The sequence below is a fragment of the Puma concolor genome, chromosome B3 (genome assembly GCF_028749965.1).
Source record: "Puma concolor isolate L17-30 chromosome B3, mPumCon1.1.hap2, whole genome shotgun sequence".
NCBI classification, from domain to species: domain Eukaryota; kingdom Metazoa; phylum Chordata; class Mammalia; order Carnivora; family Felidae; genus Puma; species Puma concolor.
This window is the reverse complement of record NC_141672.1, coordinates 46581916-46603520: the sequence shown is the minus strand read 5'-3', so window position 1 is coordinate 46603520 and position 21605 is coordinate 46581916. Positions and strand designations below refer to the sequence as shown.

General features: G+C 45.2%; 1 protein-coding gene across 3 annotated transcripts in view; it reads left to right on the top strand.

Annotated features, from left to right (window-relative positions):
* The first annotated feature begins 226 nt into the window (after positions 1–226).
* Positions 227–21605, top strand: part of SAMD4A (sterile alpha motif domain containing 4A) — a 217466-nt gene continuing 196087 nt past the window's right edge. Inside the window, exons 1-2 of one of the 3 annotated variants that reach the window (XM_086709710.1) lie at positions 227–413; positions 1653–2272. In XM_086709710.1, the coding sequence (XP_086565836.1) occupies positions 2077–2272 (196 nt within the window). In that variant the 5' untranslated portion in view covers positions 227–413; positions 1653–2076. Of the gene's footprint in view, positions 414–1306; positions 1516–1652; positions 2273–21605 lie in introns of those variants that run through there. The other 2 variants (XM_086709708.1, XM_086709709.1) reach the window with 2 other exon arrangements.

The window sequence follows — 21605 nt, the reverse complement described above, 5'->3', positions numbered from 1 at the left end:
CCGCTCCCCTCCCCTTTTCTGGTCCCCACGTAGGAATCCGCCCCCCCACCCCCGTCGCCCGCGGGGTCCGGGGATCCTCCCCCCGACTCCCCCCGCGTGCCGCCGCCGCCGCCCGGGTTCCTCTCCCCCCTCTCGGGCGCTCCCTGCCAAGCCCATGATGTAATGGTGTATGTTAATCAGTAGCATGTGGGGAGCTCCGGCTCGGCGGCTCAGTCCTCCGCGAGCCGACACTGGAGGCGGCAGCAGCGGCGGCGGCGGCGGCCCGGACTCGCAGCACCGCACTCTCTGAGCGCCGCCCGCCCCGACGGCATGGCCCGCAGCCCGCGCTCCGGGCGCCCAGACCCTCGCTGAGAGCCGCCTCGGCCCCCGACCCGCGCACGGGGCCCCGAGCCGCCGGGATGAGCCGCGCCGAGGTGAGCGCCCCCACCCTTCCGACCGCGGCAGGGGACCCGCCGGTCACTGGGTTCTCCTCCCAAGAGACTTCCCCCTCTACTCGAGAAGTTCTGGGAGGCAGGAAGCGGGGTGCCGGCAGCGAGCGGCCCCTCGAGGGTTGGCCGCTGGGCTCTTCTCTCCGCCGCCAGCCGCCACCGGACAGGGATAGGACTAGGGGAGCCCCCGAAGCTGAACTTTCTTCTTTGCGGTCGTTGGGGGGCGTGTGCGGGCGGCGCTGAGCCGCAGTCTCGGCGGAGCCGCCCTGCCCGCCGGGGGAAGCAGTGCTTCGAACTCCGGCTGTCTCCGCGCTCGGCGCGCGCCTGGAGCCGTTCCGCCTTCGGCCTGGGAAGCGCGGGCGAGGCGCTGGGCTGGCCGGACCCGCCCGTAGGCGGTGGCAGCCGGGGCAGAATGCCTAAAGCACACACGCGCGTACACACAAACGCACACGCACGCACACATCTGATCGCTCAGGGCAAAGCAGGCCCTCGGAGACCTCCCGGGTGGGCTGGAGAGGCGCGGCGCGGGGGAGCCGGGGCTCGGGCTGCGCCTCCGCCCGCTGGGCACGGAGCTTTGGGTGGGGAGTTTATTTTTGTCTCGAGCTGCTGCCGCGGCTGCTCACGGCCTAAATCCAGAGGGGCGCCTGGCGGCGGAGATGCTGGCTGTTGCTGTAGATGGAGCTGCAGCCGCTCGGCTGCTTCTCCGGGAGGTGGAGGAGGAGGAGTGGGAGGAGGGGGAGGTAGAGAAGGAGGAGGTGGAGGAGGAGGAGTGGGAGGAGGAGGAGGAGGGGGAGGAGGAGGAGGAAGGAACTCGGGCTGCCGCTGCCTCCGCCTCTGTTTTGCATTAGCCCCCACCCCCACCCCCGCGCCCCTTCGCAGCCGCATTGCAAGTTTTCCGCGCGAGGAAGATCTGTTGCTGGTGCTGGCGTTTGCAGGCTCAGCCCTCGAGGCCACCCCGGGTGGCGTGTGTAGGGAGCACCAGCCGTTCGCAGAGGCAGCAACAGGAAGCCGTGGGGTCTACTCCCGCACCTGGGAAGGAGGCTTCTGGCCATTCCCGGAACGGGAATAGCTCATCTCCCGCATCCGGGTGCGGAGGGGGCGGCCGGAATTTGGGGGGACCAAACCCCCAGCGGGGCGCCCCCCCCCGCCCCCTCTGATGCTCTCGTTTCCCGGGCGCGCTCCCTCGCTGGCCGAGGTCTCACTGCAGCCTTTCTCTCCTTCCAGTGGTGATCGCCGCTCGGGAATGCGGGTGTGAAGGGTCCGAGCTGCCGCCCAGCGGGGAAGAGACCCCGGGACGCCGGAAATCACCATCCCGGAGCTGCGAAAGGGGGGGGGAAGAGCATTCTTTCAGTTTGTGTGCCTTGTGGGGAATTTTTTTTTAATCGTTATTTTTTTAAAAAGAAACATTTCCGTGCTACTGTCTGTCATCATCTCTGGGGAAATCAGCCAGAACCACCGGAACATAACTGAAACCAGACGAGAGAGGCAGGAGCCGAGGCAGTACCTGCAGCGTCCGGGCACCGGAGCCACCTTGGAACGGGAACGCGTCTCCGGCGGCCGCGGGGCTGCGGCTCCGCCAAACTTTGGGGCGGGCGGGGCGGGCTGGGGCGCCGAGGGGGCTTCGTAGACCGAGGGCCGCCCCCTAACCATGATGTTTCGCGACCAGGTCGGGGTGCTGGCGGGCTGGTTTAAGGGCTGGAACGAGTGCGAGCAGACTGTTGCGCTGCTGTCTCTGCTTAAGCGCGTGAGCCAGACCCAGGCCCGTTTCCTCCAGCTCTGCCTGGAGCACTCGCTGGCCGACTGCGCCGAGCTGCACGTCCTCGAAGGCGAGGCCAACAGCCCCGGTAAGTGCGCGGCCGCCGCTGTCCCTCCTGTTCCCCCCTTTCTCCTTCCCCCATCCCCTCCTGCTTCCCAGCCTCGGGCCTGGGCCCCGCCCCCGGCCGCCTCCCAGTGGGTACACCGAGGGCGCGGGCCGGGGCCCTTGGCATGTCACCGTTCCCTGCCCCCCCCCACCCCCAGTCCCTGCGCCCACTTACCTCCGCTGGCCGCTTTGGTTTTTTGCCCACTGTCAACTCCTTCAGCCCATTCCGTGTGGTAGCCACGGTAGCATGAATGATTGATTTTTCTCTCATGCAGTTTCCTGGGAAATAAGTAAGTCAGGTCACGTAGAGTCTGGATTTTCTGGGCTTTTTTTTTTTTTTTTTTCCTTCTTCTTCTTTTGGGCAACGTGGCTCTCTGGATTTCAGCAACACATGAAGAAACCCGGGCTGCCCTTCAGAGAGCCAAGCTTTGATTAGGCTGTATGAAGGATACATGAAAATTCAATTTTATTATTCATTTTTCCCCATGGATATTACAGTTTCAGAGCTCTGTCTTCAGACTAATATGCAGGTGACGCTACATTCGCAGTTTGTATACTATGAGGTTATACTTCTTTATCACGACCTCGTCGTGTCGATGTGGATCTTGTAGAAACGGTCTTACAGAAAGGGTTTCGGTAGAGAGCAGGCATGAATCAGGGTCCTTCATATTTTTGTTGGAAAACTTTACTGAATATAACAGAATCGTTTCATATTTACAGACCTCTCCACTAGTATAGAAAATGAATGTACTGGAAAGGTTCAGCAGTTTTCTATTTGCTAGCATGGCTGGTGACAGACTGAAATTATATCCTGGGGTGGGGAGGTGGGGTGAGGATGGGGGGTAGGGGCAAGGTCCGTTGTAATTTTGGATAGGGGAAATTCTTTAGTTCCTGCTGCAGCAGGAGGGTGAACAGAGCCCCCAGTGTTTACACAGAGAAAAGAATGCAGGGTCCTCTTCCAGCTGTTCCGTGTTAAAGCCTCCAGCCTGCGAGACTCAGCAGAGGTCTGGGCTGCCATTTGATGACAAGGTCCAGTTGAGGGCAGCAGGGCCTGGGAGACACTAAAGTGAGTGTGCGGTCAGGGCAGCAAGAGGAGAGCTGGCCTCCTCCTTACTCCTCCTCCCTGGTGTGGTGCTCATGAGGCTGAAAACCCTTGGATGGGTTGTTTCCATATATAGAATCAGAGGCTGGAAGTGAGCCGGGAAATCCTCACAGCCCTTTTCCTGACCAGACAGGGCTGCACCCAGAGGTCCCTGTGCCTCCAGGTGTGGAAGGCCGCACTGAGACAGATCACACAGGCCCCAGTGGGATTCAGCAAGAGCCCAAACAGCACCCCCTGTTACAAGGGTGGCAGGGGCAGGGCCCCTTCTGTTCAGTTACACATTTATAAATAGCTGAAGGGCCAGGCTCCTTCCTAAGGGTGTGGGAGCATAGCTAGGAAGACTGATGATCTGCTCTCTTGACTTCTGTCCTTGATGTGACAGGGTAGTCTGGTTCACCTGCTTGATATTGTTTTCTCGGGTTTGACAAACAAGGTTATGTAAACTTTCATGTGTTATAGACTGCAGGGGATTTAAGTACAGTAATTTGTGTGGAATGCTTGACTTCAGTGCTTGAAGGGACTGTTTAAAATAATGAATCTTCAGGTGACTCAAATGTTAGAGCAACATTCTTGCCCTTTGGGTTAAAGGAGACTTTTCCCCACATAGTAGCAGTTCAGTAAGTGAAGCCATTAAATGTGTGGTGTAGAAAGAAATCACTTACTTTAAAAGTCTCGTCATTTAATAGACCAAAAAAAAAAAAAAAGAACTTCTGTGTTTTTAAAAGTCATTTGGCAATCTTTTTCCTCAAAAATTTTATTTTGCTATACTTATTTGTGGAAACCTACCTGTTCCTGCTGCTAAGTGCCATAGGTATACAAAATCTAGAGCCATTATGTAAGATAGGGACCATTTTCCAGTTTCTGAATTAATGTTACAACCCAGAAATTTTGCTTTCTTTGAAACCTTTGCACTTGTCCTGTGGCCAGGACAGAAATTCATTAGTGAGGTCGTGTGATGGTTCAATTTACTTCTGCAGTATGGGGATCATACAGAGAATCAAGATTGGTCATAGCATATATCCAAGCCTGGAATATGGCTCTCTCACATATCTGGAACCTAGCCAAGAACCAGTGGGGCAAAAATGTCCACTCAGCAACCAGAATAGAGGGCATCAAGTATGGGAGAATACTTCAGACCCTTTCTCAGAACATACTTATTCTTATTTTAGATAACAACCCTAACAATTTTTTTTAATGTGAGAAAGGATCCATGGCGTATTAGGGGTAGCACATTTAGAATGAGGTGACCCTTGACAGCTTGACAACCAGGAAAGAAACAGAAATATTATAACTTTAGACACAAGAATTGGAAGTAGAAGCCCTGAAGGTTTGGGAATGTTAGGGTAGGAACCCTCAACTGATTCTGCAGGCATTATTCTGTAATAAGTAAATAATTACTATTTACCATGAATGAGAGTGAACTACCAAAAAGGATACATTTTTGAATACACTCTTTGAGAAGAGAGGAAAATATGCCATAAACTTTGAAAATATTGACAGTCAAGATAATTAACCTCCAAGGCTGTTTTGGTTGGTAAAGCTCTTACCCATTCAGAAAACTAGGCTGTGTGGAATGACTCATTCATTGGCTGGCTGAGGTTTCCTATACCAAAATCATCATGTATCACTTACTTTTCTTTGTAATCATCAATTAAAAAGCACATATTTTTTCTGGTGTTGAGAGTTTAAACCTTGGTGAATGGGAACCAAATTCATATCTGGGGCGTGATCTCAGTGTAATAAAAAATGTAATTAGTCATAGTATGAACTTGGCTCTATTTTCTCCAGGACTGACTTTAAATAGAGATAATTTTTCACATTAAATGTGGTTTGTTTGAGATCCGTGGGATGTATTTTGATACTAACTTTTTCTTCTCTTAAATTTAGCATTTATTGAGAATTTAGTGGTTCACGGTTTATCCTTTGCCTCAGGTTCATGGTCATCTGAAATCCAAAACAAACAAACAAACAAAAAATGGTTGAGTCATTCCCTGAGACTGTGTGTGTGTGTGTGTGTGTGTGTGTGTGTGTGTGTGTGTGTGTGTTTCACGCTAGATTTAGTCAGTGGGATCTGCTCATGGTCAGCTTCCCAGGTAGAGACTGGTTTCCAGAACCCTCAAGTTGTAGATTATTGCCCTCCAGTCCAGATTAACCTTGAGACCTCTGGCCAGTCCCAGTTTGTAGATGACTGTTTCTGGGGCTAACAGGTCCTTTGATACATAAAAATGGCAAAATGGAACCTACTCTCTTTACGTGCAGTTTCCTAAAGAAAAATAGGTTGTGTGACATTATTTATTCATGACTTTTGTCATTTGGACTTGAAATATGTTTTGCAGTGGAAACAGTGTAATAAATGGAGGTGTGCAAGTGAATCCATAAAGACTTACTAACTCACAAAACAGTGCATACTATGTGGGGCAATTGCGTATGTTTGTAGTAAGTAAATGATAAAAAGATTGTTGCTTTCCGTATAATTAAATACAACAGAAAAGATGATCTGAAATGGTGGTGCTTGAGACAAAACTAACTGTGGAGATTGGAAAAGGACTTGTGGGCATGTTTTCTCTCATTAGAGGGTGAAGGTGTTGATTCTGCGATTTTTATAGTGTTTGGTTTCTATAGAGTAGGTGTATCATACCCTGAGTTGCTCCTTTAGATCATAAACGGAGTAAAAGGAAAACAGAAGAATTGAGATTTTTCCTGATGTTGCTGCAGAAGATCTTGTTTGTAGTTCTGCCTTTCACTTACTCATTCAACATTCGTTTTCTGACTGCCTGCTACTTTCCTGCCCCTGTGTTATGCAGTGGGAATACAAAGGTAACATACTATATTCCAGTGCCTGGTCCATAGATACCTGGTGTTGGGTAAATGACTAACACGGTATCATAGGTGCTGAAGCAGTGATATGGGAATAAAAGGAGTGGAGGGAGGGCTTCTGGGAACATTGTAAACCTAGCAGTTAATTGCCTGGGGAGTCAGAGAAGACTTCACTGAAGAGGAGATATGTTTGAGTTGAGTTTTGAAGGGTGATTAGGAGTTGGTTCAGTATGTACAAAGGATTGTAGAGAATACGCATGAAGGCATTTTTCAGGCAGAAGGGATAGCTTTGATAAAAATGTTGCCTTATGAGAGGGCCTGTGCAGAAAATAGTGAGTTGAGTGGCTAGAAGAGTGTAGAATCCCGACTTCTAAGTAAGGCAGAAATTAAAACAGGAGCTGTGGGTGTGTAGGATTTTGCCAGCTAAGGTGTTTGGACCTAATCGTGCAGAGATGATTGAAAACCCAAGAAGGCTTTTAGGAAACGAGCTAAAAGATGGAAGGGCTGTGTGTGTGTATTTGTACACTTTTGGGAAAGTGCTTTCTAGTATATGCATGATCCTCTAAAAGGCAAGAATGGGAGAAGTGAGGTAAAGTTTGGTTTGGTTTCCATTTTGGTCACCTGGTGACATCATTATCTCAGGGCGGCTTTGTTGACCTCAGCATTGATCTGTGGGGGAGAAGAAACGACTAATATGGAGAAGAAAGGAAGGTTTGTCCAGGTGGCCATTTATTTATATGCATGGGAGGGCATATGTCGTAAAGGATTCTTGCAGTATGGATTTTGAAATCAGTCACAGTGCGCTGGTCAGTTGATTTCTGGGCCTCAGTTTTCTCATCTGTAAAATGGAGCTAATAAAGCCTTGTTATTGTCCAGAAGTTACTTGTTAATAATCCAGTGAGGACCTATTATATCCGCCATGTTTAAATTTGTCTCTGTTTAATGTGGAGTTGCCTCTAAATGAATGTGGAATTTATATAAATAATGTTTTTGTAAATGACAGGAACTCTTTATTTAAAGGATTATCAAGAAGAGATTGGAGGGGCACCTGGGAGGGTCAGTCGGTTGAGCGGCCAACTCTTGATTTCGGCTCAGATCACGGTCCCAGGGTTGTGGGATCGAGCCCCGTGTCGGGCTCCACGCTGAGCGTGAAGCCTCCTTTAGGTTTTCTCTCTCTCTCTCTCTCTGTCTGTCTCTCTCTTCCTCTCCCTCTCCCTGCCCCCCTCCCCCGCTTGCACTCTCTCTCCTCTCTAAAATTAAAAGAAAAAAGAAGAGATTGGAGATGATTGGCCCCCTGAAAAGATAGGAGTCTACGTCACTCTGTCTTCTGCATGTCAGCTTAATTTTATTCTCTATCATGTTGGGTCCTAAAAAAATTCAACCCTGGCCCAGTTTTCCTACATAACTTGTCAACACTTTTTCCCTTCATTTGGTGAATGTGAAAAGCAGAAGTCATTTTGTTGAGAGAAATGTATAAGGACTTTATATCTGAAGCACTTTTCACTTAGGGTGTTGTAATTTTCTGTAATTTTCTGGACAAACTGACGGCAGGTCACATACATTTATACGCTCTGTTGTGAATAACTTGGGTTTGCTTGTTTAGCTTGGGTGCTGTAGGGCTTCAGAGACTGAGTATGTGTTATAAACAGGTCCCCTCAAAGCAAGTAAGAGGCAGACAAACTTAACAGCAGTCCAGTTGGTTTGTTTATGTTGAAATAAACAAAGCTGGGTGAAATGAGTGTCAAAAGGGCTTGAGAAGTAGCCAGAGACTTCCCAGTGTGCCCTGCACAGGTGCGATTCTAAAGAGAACTGACAATGCCAGAGAAGACGAAATTCCTCTCTTCCTTGACCTGAGGAGAAATTTGGAGGTTTTCGTCTATGAGCGAAGGGCCTTGTATAACTCATCTGCTAGGAAAGGTGTGGTGCTTTTTTTTCTGTTTGAAATAGGATTATTGCTTTGAGTTTTTGGCCAGTTCCTTCCTTTCCGTCCCTCCTAATCATTCCTTCCAAGGCCTTACTGACTTCCACTGGGTCACGTAGATTACGATGCAGAATGCAGAATCCGATGTCTCCTCTGAGCTATTTTTTGCTTCTGTGGGAGCCGTCTGAGGCAGGACTCTCCCAAAGAGAGCACATCTTTCAGAATGGGAGCCTTCCCCCTGGGTTTAGCTAGTCAAGGCTAGGGAAGCTACTACTCCAAAAGCCATTGTGGAGTTTGGCATGAACTGGCCTGCTTTTGTGCAGGAGCAGGTCACTCCATGGGACTCATAGGCTAGTTGTAGGGTTTTGTTCCCACTCCACATATCAACATGTTAATACAGTTTTCCTTGTCTTGGTTTGCTAGGAAAAAAAATCAAATGATTCAGTGGTTTCTTTTACACAATAAACAATACCATTAAATGGCATCTGGGAAGGAGTATTAGGTAAGGTCCTAATACTTACCTAGTGTGTGTGACCAAGGTCCTCAGCACATGTTAACTCACCAGATACCCCAGCAGATTGCTGGGTGCATGTCAAAATGTGAGGTAGGTGTAATGATTCTTCTCAAGGAGCTTACGCTGGAGTTGTGGAGGTAAAACAAATATAATGGTTAGACCAGAAAGAGTTACTACATGCTGTGGCTCCCATGAGAGAACAAACCTGGAGTTGAATGAAAGGGAGGGAACAGGATAGGTCGGGTAGTCCAAAAATTATGAGTGGAAGAAGTTAACTTGACTGTGTCATTTGAAACAAGTGCTTTAAGGCTCACCCAGTTCTTGCCTTTTTAGTATCTCCCATGTGAGTTTTATTAAGGAAACCACACACGTAGGGGGATTCCATGCATGAGCCATGGAAGGGGCAGGCTTCCTGGGCCTTTGAAGGGTGAGTATGAGTGCGTTAGAGATAGTGGAACATGATGCCTTTTGTTCATCAGGCGTGATTTCTTGAACGGAAGGAGTAATCCAAACACTTCCGTGATTTCTAACATTTAAATGTAGGGACATGAAACATCTACTCACCTAATATTTGTATCCTTAAAATTATCCATAACATCATAAGACTTAGTTCTCGTGGCTCCTCCCAGGAGGATACTCTTATATGTTACTTTGATCGGAACTAGTGTTCAGCAGAAGCATTTTGAACACATATAGGAAGAGACAAAAGTGACTTACACTAGGTCTCAAAATATTATGTGCTCACAGATCACTTGGGGAATCTTGTTAAGCTGAAAACTCTGATTGAGGAGGTTGGTATTTCTTTTTTTTTTTCAAAAAAAATTTTTTTAACGTTTATTCATTTTTGAGAGACAGAGAGAGACAGAGCATGAGTGGGGAAGGGGCAGAGAGAGGAGGAGACACAGGATCCAAAGCAGGCTCCAGGCGCTGAGCTGTCAGCGCAAGAGCTCGACGTGGGGCTTGAACTCATGAACTGCGAGATCATGACCTTGAGCCAAAGTCAGATGCTTAACTGACTGAGCCACCCAGGCGCCCCAGGAGGTCGGTATTTCTAATAAGCCCCTGGGTTAAGCTGCTGCTGCCACAGAGCACTCTTTGAGTAGAAAGATCACAGACTTATTAGAGGTGGGAGGTAATGTTGAGGTCATTGATGCCTTGGCTTTCAAGTTTTATGGATGTGTATCAGAAGATTTTTGTTTGCAAATGAAAACTTACACGAAAGCTTATGGGAAGTGGCTACGCTTACCGCTTCCCACTCCGAACCTAACTCCAAGGAGAGCAGTTTGAAAATCATCTGTGTGCAAGCACTATGATTTCTTCCCCTGGCTCAGAGACATTCAAACTGCCTCTCCCAGACCCGAAATGAGGCTGAGTTTGAAGAAGGCAGAGTTGGTCCCTGTTTGTAGCATTTCCCCGAGCTTTTTAGAGGTGCCCCTGCTGGAATTTCTAGGCATTCTAATCATCAGTGTCCCATGGAAAATGAGGCTCCAGGAGAGATTCATTTTTTGCTGATGCTATGGGCTGTAAAGTTGAGCTGGAAAGAGCAGAAATGTTAATTCCAGAAACCGGATGGGAGAGATCTCTTCCTACTTCCCCAGTGCACTCCCATACAGCACAACCATCGGAATTTCTGAGGCAGCTCGGCCTGATCTGTCTGTAGAATTCAAGTGCTTGTGTGCAGCATAAATACATGTAGAACATCGTGTACATTTCTAGCTGTGTGAGGATGTGCACCAGATCCATGATTGAAATGTGTGACTGAAATGGCGATGCTGAACCACTTTTGAATTTCTGAAGAGCCACAAAGGAACAGGGGAATCATTGAAACCTCAGTAAATAACATTGTCTCGGTTTGTAAAAGAAAAAAGGAGGGAGGAAGTAGGTTCTGTGCAGGGACCTGTGAAGTTAACACTAATCTTGTGCCAGATACCAGAAGAGGATTTGAAACTTGATTTGCCAGCATTTGGATGAGGAGGTAGGAAGTGGTCTGGCTTTCCTAAGAATGGGAAGAATGGGTCCTGCAAAACTAAAGTAATTTCCTTTTTGATGGGGGAATGGGAAAGGAAGAGAGATAGCATACAAGAGAACTCTGTATTCTGGGAAGATCACAAGAATTCTGGTAGCCATCCCATATGTGAATTTTAGCACAGCCTTTGACAAATCCCCTTGTTTCCTGCCGAATAAAATGGAGACATGGAAGCCTGGTCAGAGTGTAGTTATGTGGCCTTAGAGTGGCTCCCGTGACTTGACAGGCAGGCCTGGCTCCGGCCACTGTCAGCCTTAAGGGAGGACTTGGGTGTCCTGACTTGGAGCTACATGTTCTGCATCGTTATTCGTGCTGACATGTGACTCAGCCAGGGGTCCCCAAGAAAGCAGAGCCCTAGGCAAGGGCTGGTGTGCAGGTAGTTTATTTGGGGCACGCATCCCAGGGACAGGAAAGGGGACTGCGGAGAGAAATGGAAGAACGGAAAGGTAACACAAGATGCTGTTATCTAGCTAGGCACTGCCGTGGACAACTTGGGCTCAGTCCCGTGGGGACCCCCTGAGGAGCCATACTGACTACCTCAGAAAGGACAGACAAGGTGGCATTCATCCCTGGCTCCCCTTTCCCCTTGGTTAAGGGCTGCCCCAGGGTATCGAGTCCCTGCACTACCAGTGTGAGGGCTGAGCCTTTTTCAACATCCCACGATGTGCTGTCAGAGAAGCCCCAAGGCAGAAAGCTAGGGAGGAGTGGTAGAACCGAAGCAGGTTGCTGTCTGAGGCCGGTGGCCACAGCAAGGACTACAGTATAAGCCAGGCTGAGAAGGTATAGCTGTCAAACCCATGGATGAACCTAGAGGGGTAGCTGGGGGCTCGATGACAGATTCATGATCCAAAATATTTGAATATAACAAGATGGTTATTACATCACAGTAAGCATAGCCCCTACACTTGTCTTCCCTAGACCTCAGTCGGAAGAGGCACAGTTCAGTAGCAGCGTGCAGGGAAAGGACTTCTGGCTTTTAGTAGACTTAGAGTTCAGAATGAATAATGACACGATGTGGTTGCCCCCAAAGCCACTAAACCTTTAATAATACATTATATGCATACTATAGTATATAATAATATTGCCTTCAGAAGCAGGTCTTCTCTGCCGGCCAGACTGTCCCTTGAGTTGGGGGAGTGGTTCTGATACACACTTGGAGGGAGATGGACAGGTCAGGATGTGGCCAGAGGAAAGAGCATGGTGGGGCCCTTGAGGAACCAGGCGAACACTGAGGCTGGAGAAACAGTTGGGCAGAGAACGCGACGACTATCATTGGCTTCTTGAAAATCTGGCTTCCGGTTGAGGGCTTTAATTCCGTATCCATGTGGAGGGTAGTATATATCGAAGCTGAAGATCCTTTAGCTTAAAGTAAACAAAACTCTGTAATGATGAGAGCTCCCAGACAATGGCACACGCTGCTGTACGAGGCTGTGGCTTGGCTTCCCCCAGAGGTGGGTGAGCATTCAAAATAGTGCAGGGCATGAAATAATGCTTCTAGATAAGACTGGCTCCTATGTATTGAGCGCCTGCTCTGTGCCAGGCACATTACTGAAATCTTTGTATACATTATCTCATTTATTCCTCCTGACAACACTATGAAATGAGATAGGGACTGTCATTCCATTGGTTAGGGAGGAAATAGGCGATCTGACTTCCAAACTATTCTGCGTGCTTCTCCACTGTAGGGACTCAGTGGGTTTCTTTAAAAAAAGAGACTGTGACCTCTTGGATGACCTCCAAAGTGCCTTCTAACCTTAAGAGTCAATGGCTTATGTGAGTCAGGAAAAAAGGTAAGAAAACAAAGCTGCTGGGACCAGAGGAGAAAAAGAGAGAGAGACAATATGAGTGAATGAATAACTATGAGTAAGAGTGGTCTTTCTTTCTCTTTCTTTCTTTCTTTCTTTCTTTCTTTCTTTCTTTCTTTCTTTCTTTCTTTCTTTCTTTCTTTGAGACAGAGAGAGAGCATAAGCAGGGGAGAGGGGCAGAATAAGAGAGAGAGAGGTGGGGCTTGATCCCACAACCCTGGGATCATGTCCTGAGCTGAAATCAAGAATCGGATGCTCAACAGACGGAGCCACCCAGGCACCCCCAAATAAAAATCTTCTTCAAATTCTTTCCAGTGTATTTCTTCTATACTTCTTGACCTGTTTGTGCCACAGATTTGTGGCTTTTTATATAAGAAATATATGGAGTGATTTTCTGTTCCTTTTTGAAGTAGGCAGTGGGGTGGGGCTAGATCACCATGATGAGTAAGGCTACCCTGTTCGAGAAAAGTTGTAATGAACTGAATTGGATCTTGTTTTTGTTTTTGTTTTTGATCACACAAGCCCCGAGTATGTCAGTCATTTATTAGCAAAGGTAACTTGTAATTGCAGTCTCTATCTCCAAATCTCTGTTTTCTCTGCGTGGTTCTAAAAGTGACCATATGACACATTCTTTGTACGGTAATAGCTACCTTTTCTTTCTTTTTTTGAAAAAGCACTTTCTATGTGTCAGACACTATGCAGATAGCTACACATACACACAACTGCTATCTCCAGTTATTGAATAGACGAATAATACAGAAAAGCAGAACTAATGGTTGTGAAAATTAAATACAGTATATCGCAGTAATTAGATAATGTGCTTATTATCCAGAGTTTAGCACGGAGTAAGTGCCAATTAACTGGTTTCAAAATTACGTAAATCCACAAAGTAGATATTATCTCTGTGTTACAGATAAGGAAGATTCGGTCAAAAGCAATTGGAAATGTACTAAGGTGTCTGAGGTGTTTTTTTTTTTTTTAAGTTTATTTATTTTGAGAGGGACAGAAACAGTGTGAGTGGGGGAGTGGCATAGAGAGAGGGAGAGAGAGAATCCCAAGGAGGCTCTGTACTGCCAGTGCAGAGCCCTACTCCGGGCTTGAACTCAAGAAACCGTGAGATCTTGACCTGAACCAAAACCAGGAGTCAGATGCTTAACTGCCTGAGCCACCCAGGAACCCCAGGTATTTCTGATCCAAAAACCCATGTTGAACCCTCACCACCACCTGAATGCTGCAGGTCTCGTCCAGTTCTTAGGTAAATAAAAATGTTGGCGTTTAAATGAAAAGTACTTAAGGATATTTAGTGATAATTTTAATATGTTTCACTCTAACATTTTATCAATCTAATCTTGGAAGAATTCTTTTCAGCTTGTCCATTTTAATCCTATGTACCTTGATGTGGCTTGCCTTCTTGTTCCCATTGGCTTTTTTTTTTTTTTTTTTTAAATTAGTGAAAAGCATTGATTCAGACATTTCCCTTCCTGTAAGGAAGACTCCTGGAACAGAGACTTCTGCCGCCTGTGCATGAACGGGCAGGACTTGGGGAAGGCAACAGGCTCTGCAAGCTGCCGAGAGGAAAGAATGAGGAATGTGTTATCTAATAGCTCATGGCATCCTTGACGTTGACAAACTAGCAATTGATGAGCTGGGTCAGGATCTCCTTAGGATCTGGAATTGGGCAAAGCACCAACTTGAGTGCTGTAAATTAAAACAAGCTCTCCCATTGTTTGTAAATGGTGGAAAATTTCTGAAGATTACTTTAGGAAAACCTATGTTTTAGTTGGTGTAAAAGTGAATCCTGCTTATTTCATTGTCTAAACAGCATACAATTCAGGAGTTGGGAGAGACTTTATCTATGCCAGCCCCTCTGTTGAAGATTTGGGATGACCGAGGTCAGCTGAGGGTACCTGCTGATGGGGAAGGTCTGGTGTTACAGTCAGTCACTTTCTGGCCATCTGTGTATGACCCAGACCTTGGTATTGTGCCACTTGCCCACGGCTGCCACAGTCACCACATTTGACTACTATTTGATGCTTTATTTATTTATTTAGAGAGCACAGGAGGGGCAGAGAGAGAGGAAGAGAAAGAGAATCCTAAGCAGGCTCCACACTGTCAGTGTGGAGCCTGATGTGGCTCCAAGAACTGCAAGATCATGACCTGAGCCGAAATCAAGAGTTGGACACTTAACCGACTGAGCCACCCAGGCGCCCCTATTTGATGCTCTATTTACCTGAGGTCAAAGAACAAGTTGGTCTCCTCAAAGTCACTTCTAGCCCCCTCTCTTTGTTGTTTCTTTAGTCACCACAAAGCACAGATTCGTTTTTATTGGAAGATGATTGGCATTCATATTTTGAAACTCCAGAGAGTTATGGCATAGAAAGGTTTGGCTTTGTTTTAGCATGATCACAGTTCCATAATGTCCTCTTGCTTTATGGGGACTCTGCCTGGGCCACTCTGGAATCATTCGAAATCCCAGCAGAGAACTAGGTGTTGCTTATGGCTGCCCTCATGCCTATGAGGGGATATCGTTCACTGGTTGGTTAAGCAGTTCCTTCACATGGTGATGTAGTTGACCAAGCATGACTCCTCCTGAGGGTGTCTGTCGACCCCTTAGGGGTCGCTGGCACCCTGCAGGTACTTTCTTTACAGCATAAGTCATGGGGTCTTGTCATCATCCACCTTCCAGAGTAGCCTTTGGCTTAGTCACTTTCCTCCTCTAGCACCTAATAATGTGCATGGCACATAGGTGGTCTTGGTATGTCTTTATTGAAAGAATGGATGAATGAGTACAAAAAATTTAACTCATAGTCCATTAGTCCACAAAGGGTTTACAACTTGGTTGTGAGAAAAACCTAACTGCAAAAAGATTTAACAAATAAAATAGGACAAGATGATAATCCTAGTGCTGTTATCAAGAGGTATGTGATAAAGGGCCAGAGAAGATGAGAGAAATAGATGCTGTGGTGTTTCAATCTCTTACAGAAGCCCTGGGTTGGGGTCTTGCTATCCTTACTTAGAAGCGTGTCACCTTAGGGGCCCCTGGGTGGCTCAGTCATGTGAGCCTCCGAGTTCGGCTCAGGTCGTGATCTCACAGCTCATGAGTTTGAGCCCCGCATCAGGATCTGTGCTGATAGCTCAGAGCCTGGACCTTACTTCAGATTCTGTGTCTCCCTCTCTCTCTGCCCCTCCCCTGCTCACTCTCTCTCTCTCTCTCAAAAATAAACATAAAACAAAGTTCATAAGAGAAGTGTGTCACCTTATAAAAATTATTCAAACTCTGAGACTCAGTTTTCTCATCTGTGAATGGAGTTACCCCTCTGAAAGTCACAGGGATATTACCAGGATGAAATGGGATTATATATGCGTATAGTACTTTGTAAACCACATCGTGTTATACAGTGCGGGGTAACATTATTCTCAAAGGACTAACTGAAACAGTGGGGTAAAAAATTCAGGAATGTCAGTGTTTAAAAGGTCTAAGAAAAGATAAGCATGGCTTTTGTTTTTTCAGAGGTTTTGCCAATTAGCAAGAGATGAAATTAAGCACAGGATCCTCTTGATGGAACACTGGCCACCTCTGGGTCTGGAAAAAGGCCTGTATCTGATGATTCAGTCAGGACTTGGAGCCGTATGGCCCACAGTCCCCACAGCCTGGCCTGACTGTAACTTGTCAAAGTTCCATTTGTGTCCACTTTCATCCTTTTAACTGATGAGATCGTTGGGTGCTCTCTCTTCGGGTATGAAGGACTTAGATGTCAATGCTAAAGAATGTCTTTCGGGGAAAGCTACCCAAGATGCTGTGTTGTCACCACCATCCTGCTGCCTGTAGATATTATAGTATGAGTGTTCATGGAGTCACTGAAAGCATGCCATAGGGATTCTGTGCAGAAACTGGCACTTCTGGATCCTTTACAGATTTGTGATGATTAAGATTTAGGGTGCGTTTTTTTTTAGTTTTATTAATATTTTAAAAAAATTTTTAATATTTATTTTTGAGACAGAGACAGAGACCGAGTGGGAGAGGGGCAGAGAGAGAGAGAGAGAGAGAGAGAGAGACACAGAATCCGAAGCAGGCTCCAGGCTCTGAGCTGTCAGCACAGAGCCTGATGCGGGGCTTGAACTCACGAACTGTGAGATCATGACCTGAGCTGAAGTCGGATGCTTAATTGACTGAACCACCCAGGCGCCCCCAAAGCAGGCTTATAATACTTCTTAGCTTATAAGATTTTAAGATTTTTTGTTTATTTTTGAGAGAGAGACACACAGTGTGCGAGCAAGGGAGAGGTAGAGAGAGAAGTAGACACAGAATCTGAAGAAGGTTCCAGGCTCTAGGCTGTCAGCATGGAATCTGACATGGAGCTTGAATCCATGAACCGTGAGATAACGACCTGAGCCGAAGTCGGACGCCTAACTGACTGAGCCACCCAAGTGTCCCATTTTTTTATTAATTATTATTCACAAAAGTTACTGTCCAACTTAAAACCAGTTAGTAGGAAATCTGCATATTTTTGTATACCTCAGCTAAACAAGAAAATAATTATGCTTTGCTTTTTATTCTTTAATATTGCTTCCACCTTTACCTGTCGCTGAACAAGTGTTAGTTGGAAAAGAAGAATGGTTTCTTGTCATTTGTTTTTAACAAAACCTCCCTATTCTCACATTTCCTTTCTGTGGCAGAATGAGCTGCGTTAGCAAATTTTCCAGATTATTGTGGTACTTGCCGATGATCTGAGCATAGTTAAAATATTGAAATTGTGAGCTGTAAGGTCAAACTTGAACCTCTTGTGTGATTCTGCTATTATGCTGTGGGTGGGTTATGTAGAAATAATTGTGGTCCGTCTATGATGCATGCATGGTATTTTAGGCAGAAAGAATGTGGATGTGAATCGCTGTTGCTGGTTTTCTTTAAGACTCTCCCACTTCTCATGGAGAGAGATGGCGAGACTCCCAGAGTTAAAAAAGGAAATGCTTGGGTATTTTGTTGAGCTCCTCAAGAGTTAAAACGGCAGTGTTCATCAGCTGTTGTTCGGCCCTTGGATAGAGCGGATATGGGTGTGTGAAGGCAGAGAAGGAGGTGCCCCAGGATCCCTGGTGCTCCCACACCCTCTCTACACACCTCCAGCTCAACACTCAGCATGCTGGATTGCAATTCTCATGTTAGCTGAGGAACTGTTCCAGAGTAAAGGAAACTACAGAGAGGTGTCTTAGATCTAAGTGCAACAAGGGGTTCTGGATTGGAGCCCAGATTGGGGGGGAAAAAAAACATTGCCATAAATGATAGTGGGACAATTGGTGAAACTTAAATGTGGACTATATCCATTATAGGGGATAATATTATATAATTTTTAAATTTCCTTAATATAATTAAACCTTGGTCACATCAGAAGATGTCCTTATTTTTAGGAGATGCATACTGAAGTCTTTTGGGATAAAGGAACATGATGTCTGCAACTTACTCTCAAACGGTTATATATAAGGTGACAAAGGTTAAGAATTAGTGAATCTTGGTGAAATGTACGTGAGGGTACATTTTTAAAAATAAAAAGTTCAAAATGTTTATCTTTAAAATTTTTTTTAGTGTTTCTTTATTTTGAGAGAGAGAGAGAGAGAGACAGAGCACAAGCTGGGGAGGGGCAGAGAGAGAGGGAGACACAGAATCCGAAGCAGGCTCCAGGCTCTGAGCTGATAGCACAGAGCCTGACGCAGGGCTTGGACTCAGGAGCCATGAGATCATGTCCTGAGCCAAAGTCGGATGCTCAACGCACTGAGCCACCCAGGCGCCCCAAAAATGTTTACCTATTTATATCAATATCCTGCACTAGAACATTGGCTCCGGGAGGGAAGGGCCTGTGTTTTATCACCTTTGTTTAAGCTGCCAGATAAAATACAGGATGTCTGGTTAACTTTGAATTGAATAATGGGGGCATACTTATATCACTTATAGTGATAAAAAACTGTTTGTGGTGAATCTGGAACTCAAAGTTGACTGGAGATCCTGTATTTTTTTTTTAATTCTTTTTTAATGTTTATTCATTTTGGAGAGTTGGAGACAGAGCGTGAGTGGGGGAGGGGCAGAGAGAGAGGGAGACACAGAATCTGAGGCAGGCTCCAGGCTCTGAGCTGTCAGCACAGAGCCTGATGCGGGGCTCGAACTCACGGACTGTGAGATCACGACCTGAGCCGAAGTCGGACGCTCAACTGACTGAGCCACCCAGGCATCCCGAGGTCCTGTATTTTTATATGCCATATCTGGCAACTCTGCCCTGAACCAGCAAGTGTCCCTAGTAACAGCAGAGTGAGTGACACCTAGGAGGTGTTCCTCTGTTATGGGGAATGAGTGACGTGTCTTTTCAGAATTCTGTTCTGTAGCTCCTATTAAATAAAACCCCTTGTGTCTGAGCATGGAGCTGGGACTTTACCTGTTCTTGGACATGATCTCCATGTCCTTCTCTCTTTGATCTTTTTCTCTTTGAGCTGCTTGGAGCTTTCTCCATTTCTCTATAGTTGGTGGAGTCAGCTGGGTTACATTTTATACTAAGTTACCCACATCCTGACACTCCTGACAGTTTTAAGATCTTCTCCTAACACACTTGAGTAGAATGGATACTGGAATCTATTTTGACAGCTGTTGGAAATCTAGGCTGTTGCTGCAGCAGGTTAAGGAGGTTATTTGTAACACTGATATTATTCAGTGAACTTTTTGAAAAGATGTGCACACTGTTCAGACAAATGGTATTTTATAGCATTTAAATGATTATGCTGTTCACAGTTAAATTATCGAATATAATGGTCTTAGGAATTCTACACTTCGTAATATTTTCCATTAATTTTCCCCACTGATGTAGTAATAGTGCATTACAATGTTCTCAATTACCAGTGCCTTCTAAAATGCAGGTGTGGAGTCTTTAAATACAGCTAGTTTATTGCCAGCTGTCCCATTGATAACCTTCCCCTTCAAAGTGACCTTTGAGCAATTTCATAAAGAATGAATATTTATAGTATTTTGTTGTTGAGCTGCTAAAAGAGGGGTCTATGCAAGTAACAGGTGGCTTCAGTTGGCCTGCTTTCACTGAAATGCGATTCAAATAAAGCACTGCATTATTTTACCATTGGAATTGTGATTAAGTGCTAGACTGACTTCATTTTTGGCAAATTATGTTTCAGTGTTGAGGTTTGGGTTTAGGGTGGGGTGTCTTACATGTGCGGGAGTTGGAAAGCCTACAGATAAGACATAGCAGCTGAGGGATAAAACATCCAGGGTCTTTATGCAGCAGAGGAATTTTTACCAGAGGAACTGTTCTACTGGGCTTTAGGCTTAAGGGCAACTGTTCAGATTAACCCTCTAGACTTGAGTTTTCTTTTATCTAGGTTCCAAAGCACTGAAGAAGGCTCTGTCACATGAATGATCAGTACAGTGCTTAGCACCTAGTAGGCGCTCAAAGTAAAATTTGTTTGATGGAATGAACTAGATAATTATATTTGTGTTATTATTTAACTTTCAATATGATTTAATTACTTGAAATAGAAGACCTTTCAGTTACTGCCCTTTACCCAATTGCTTGGCAACACAATTGTTAACATGTTTTCTGATTAAAATAAATGTTCCAACCTAAGTTTATACTAGATCAGATTATAATATAAAGAATTAGAAGCATTAAATGGATGAGATGGAATTTGACACAAAAGCTATTACTAAGAAGTCTATTTTATTAAGTATATTTTCTTCTGTGTCTGAAAAGATTTATCAAATTGTGCAAATCAGGTCCTAGCAAATTGGGTAGATGGGTTTTTAAAAAGACAGCATTCTTAGAAGAATTGCATTTCTATGATAGAAAAATTGAAAAAGGGAGAAAATCACATAAATAGCACCTATGATTCTGTTTCTCCTTTTATTGAATTTATAGTGTTCTTTCCTACCACAAATACATGAATAAATTTGTTTATACACATACACAGAATAAGGGCCATATGAACATATTGTAGTAGTATATATGTGTTTATATGCTGTTCTGTGAAAAAATATATTTAAACTGCCTTTTTAAACTGAATATGTCATATGTATATTACTGCGTTGCCATGAATTGTTTTACAGCAATGTTTTTAGTGACTGTATCGCATTTCATGGTATGGTTGTGCCTTACGTGGTCGTTTAGGTTTTTTCCAGTTGTTGGCAATGCTGTGATAACCATCCTTTACAGCGTGGTTATTACTTTGAATCTATGCCTGTAAATGCAGTTTCTGGGTCACACATTCTTAAAATTTTGCATACAGTGTGTTAGCCATGTTGTCCTTCTGAAAGTTTCACCCAGTGAATGTTCCCGTGAACACTTAAGTATTGACTTGCTGTACGTTTTTTTCTACTATAGCTATTATTAAAAACAAACAAAAGACATCTTTAAAATTTTTTTTTAATGTTTATTTATTTGAGAGAGAGAGAGAGGCAGAGCATGGGTGGGGGGCAGAGAGAGAGGGAGACACAGACTCCGAAGAAGGCTCCAGACCCTGAGCTATCAGTACAGAACCAGATGCAGGGCTCAAACTCATGAACCACGAGATCATGACCTGAGCTGAAGTTGAATGTTCACCTGACTGAGCCACCCAGGTGTCCCCAAAACACATCTTTTTGATAGGCTCTTATTATTTTCAGGTGCCTTTCTTTGATGATACTTTTTCCTATATTTATGGTACAGTTGTGGTTTTTATTCTCTGTGTCCCTTTTCCATTAGCACATTTGTTTTTACTTTCTAATTTATGAGCACTCTTTATTATGTATATGGGTTTTTTTTCTTAACATTTTTTATAATGTGACCATGTTGAGGTGTGTTAAATTTTGGTGCAGTCTATTGGTAGGAAAACGACTTTTGAGAGCAAGTGATATTTCTATGCAAAGTTTGTCTCCCTCTTTGTGGTGTCATTTACTTTTCCAGAAGGAAAGAAGAGGTAACTGCTCAGTTTTACTTTAATCCTCTCAGGAAGGTTTTAAGTTATTAAAACGTATACAGTTTATATATTAAGAATCAAGACATTTCTGTATTTGCATTGTCTTTTTGAACAGTATGTTGAAGAGCTCGAATTAGTACTTTTATCCTAGAAAGTTCTCATTTTAGAGTTTGTTCTGGGGTGCCTGGGTG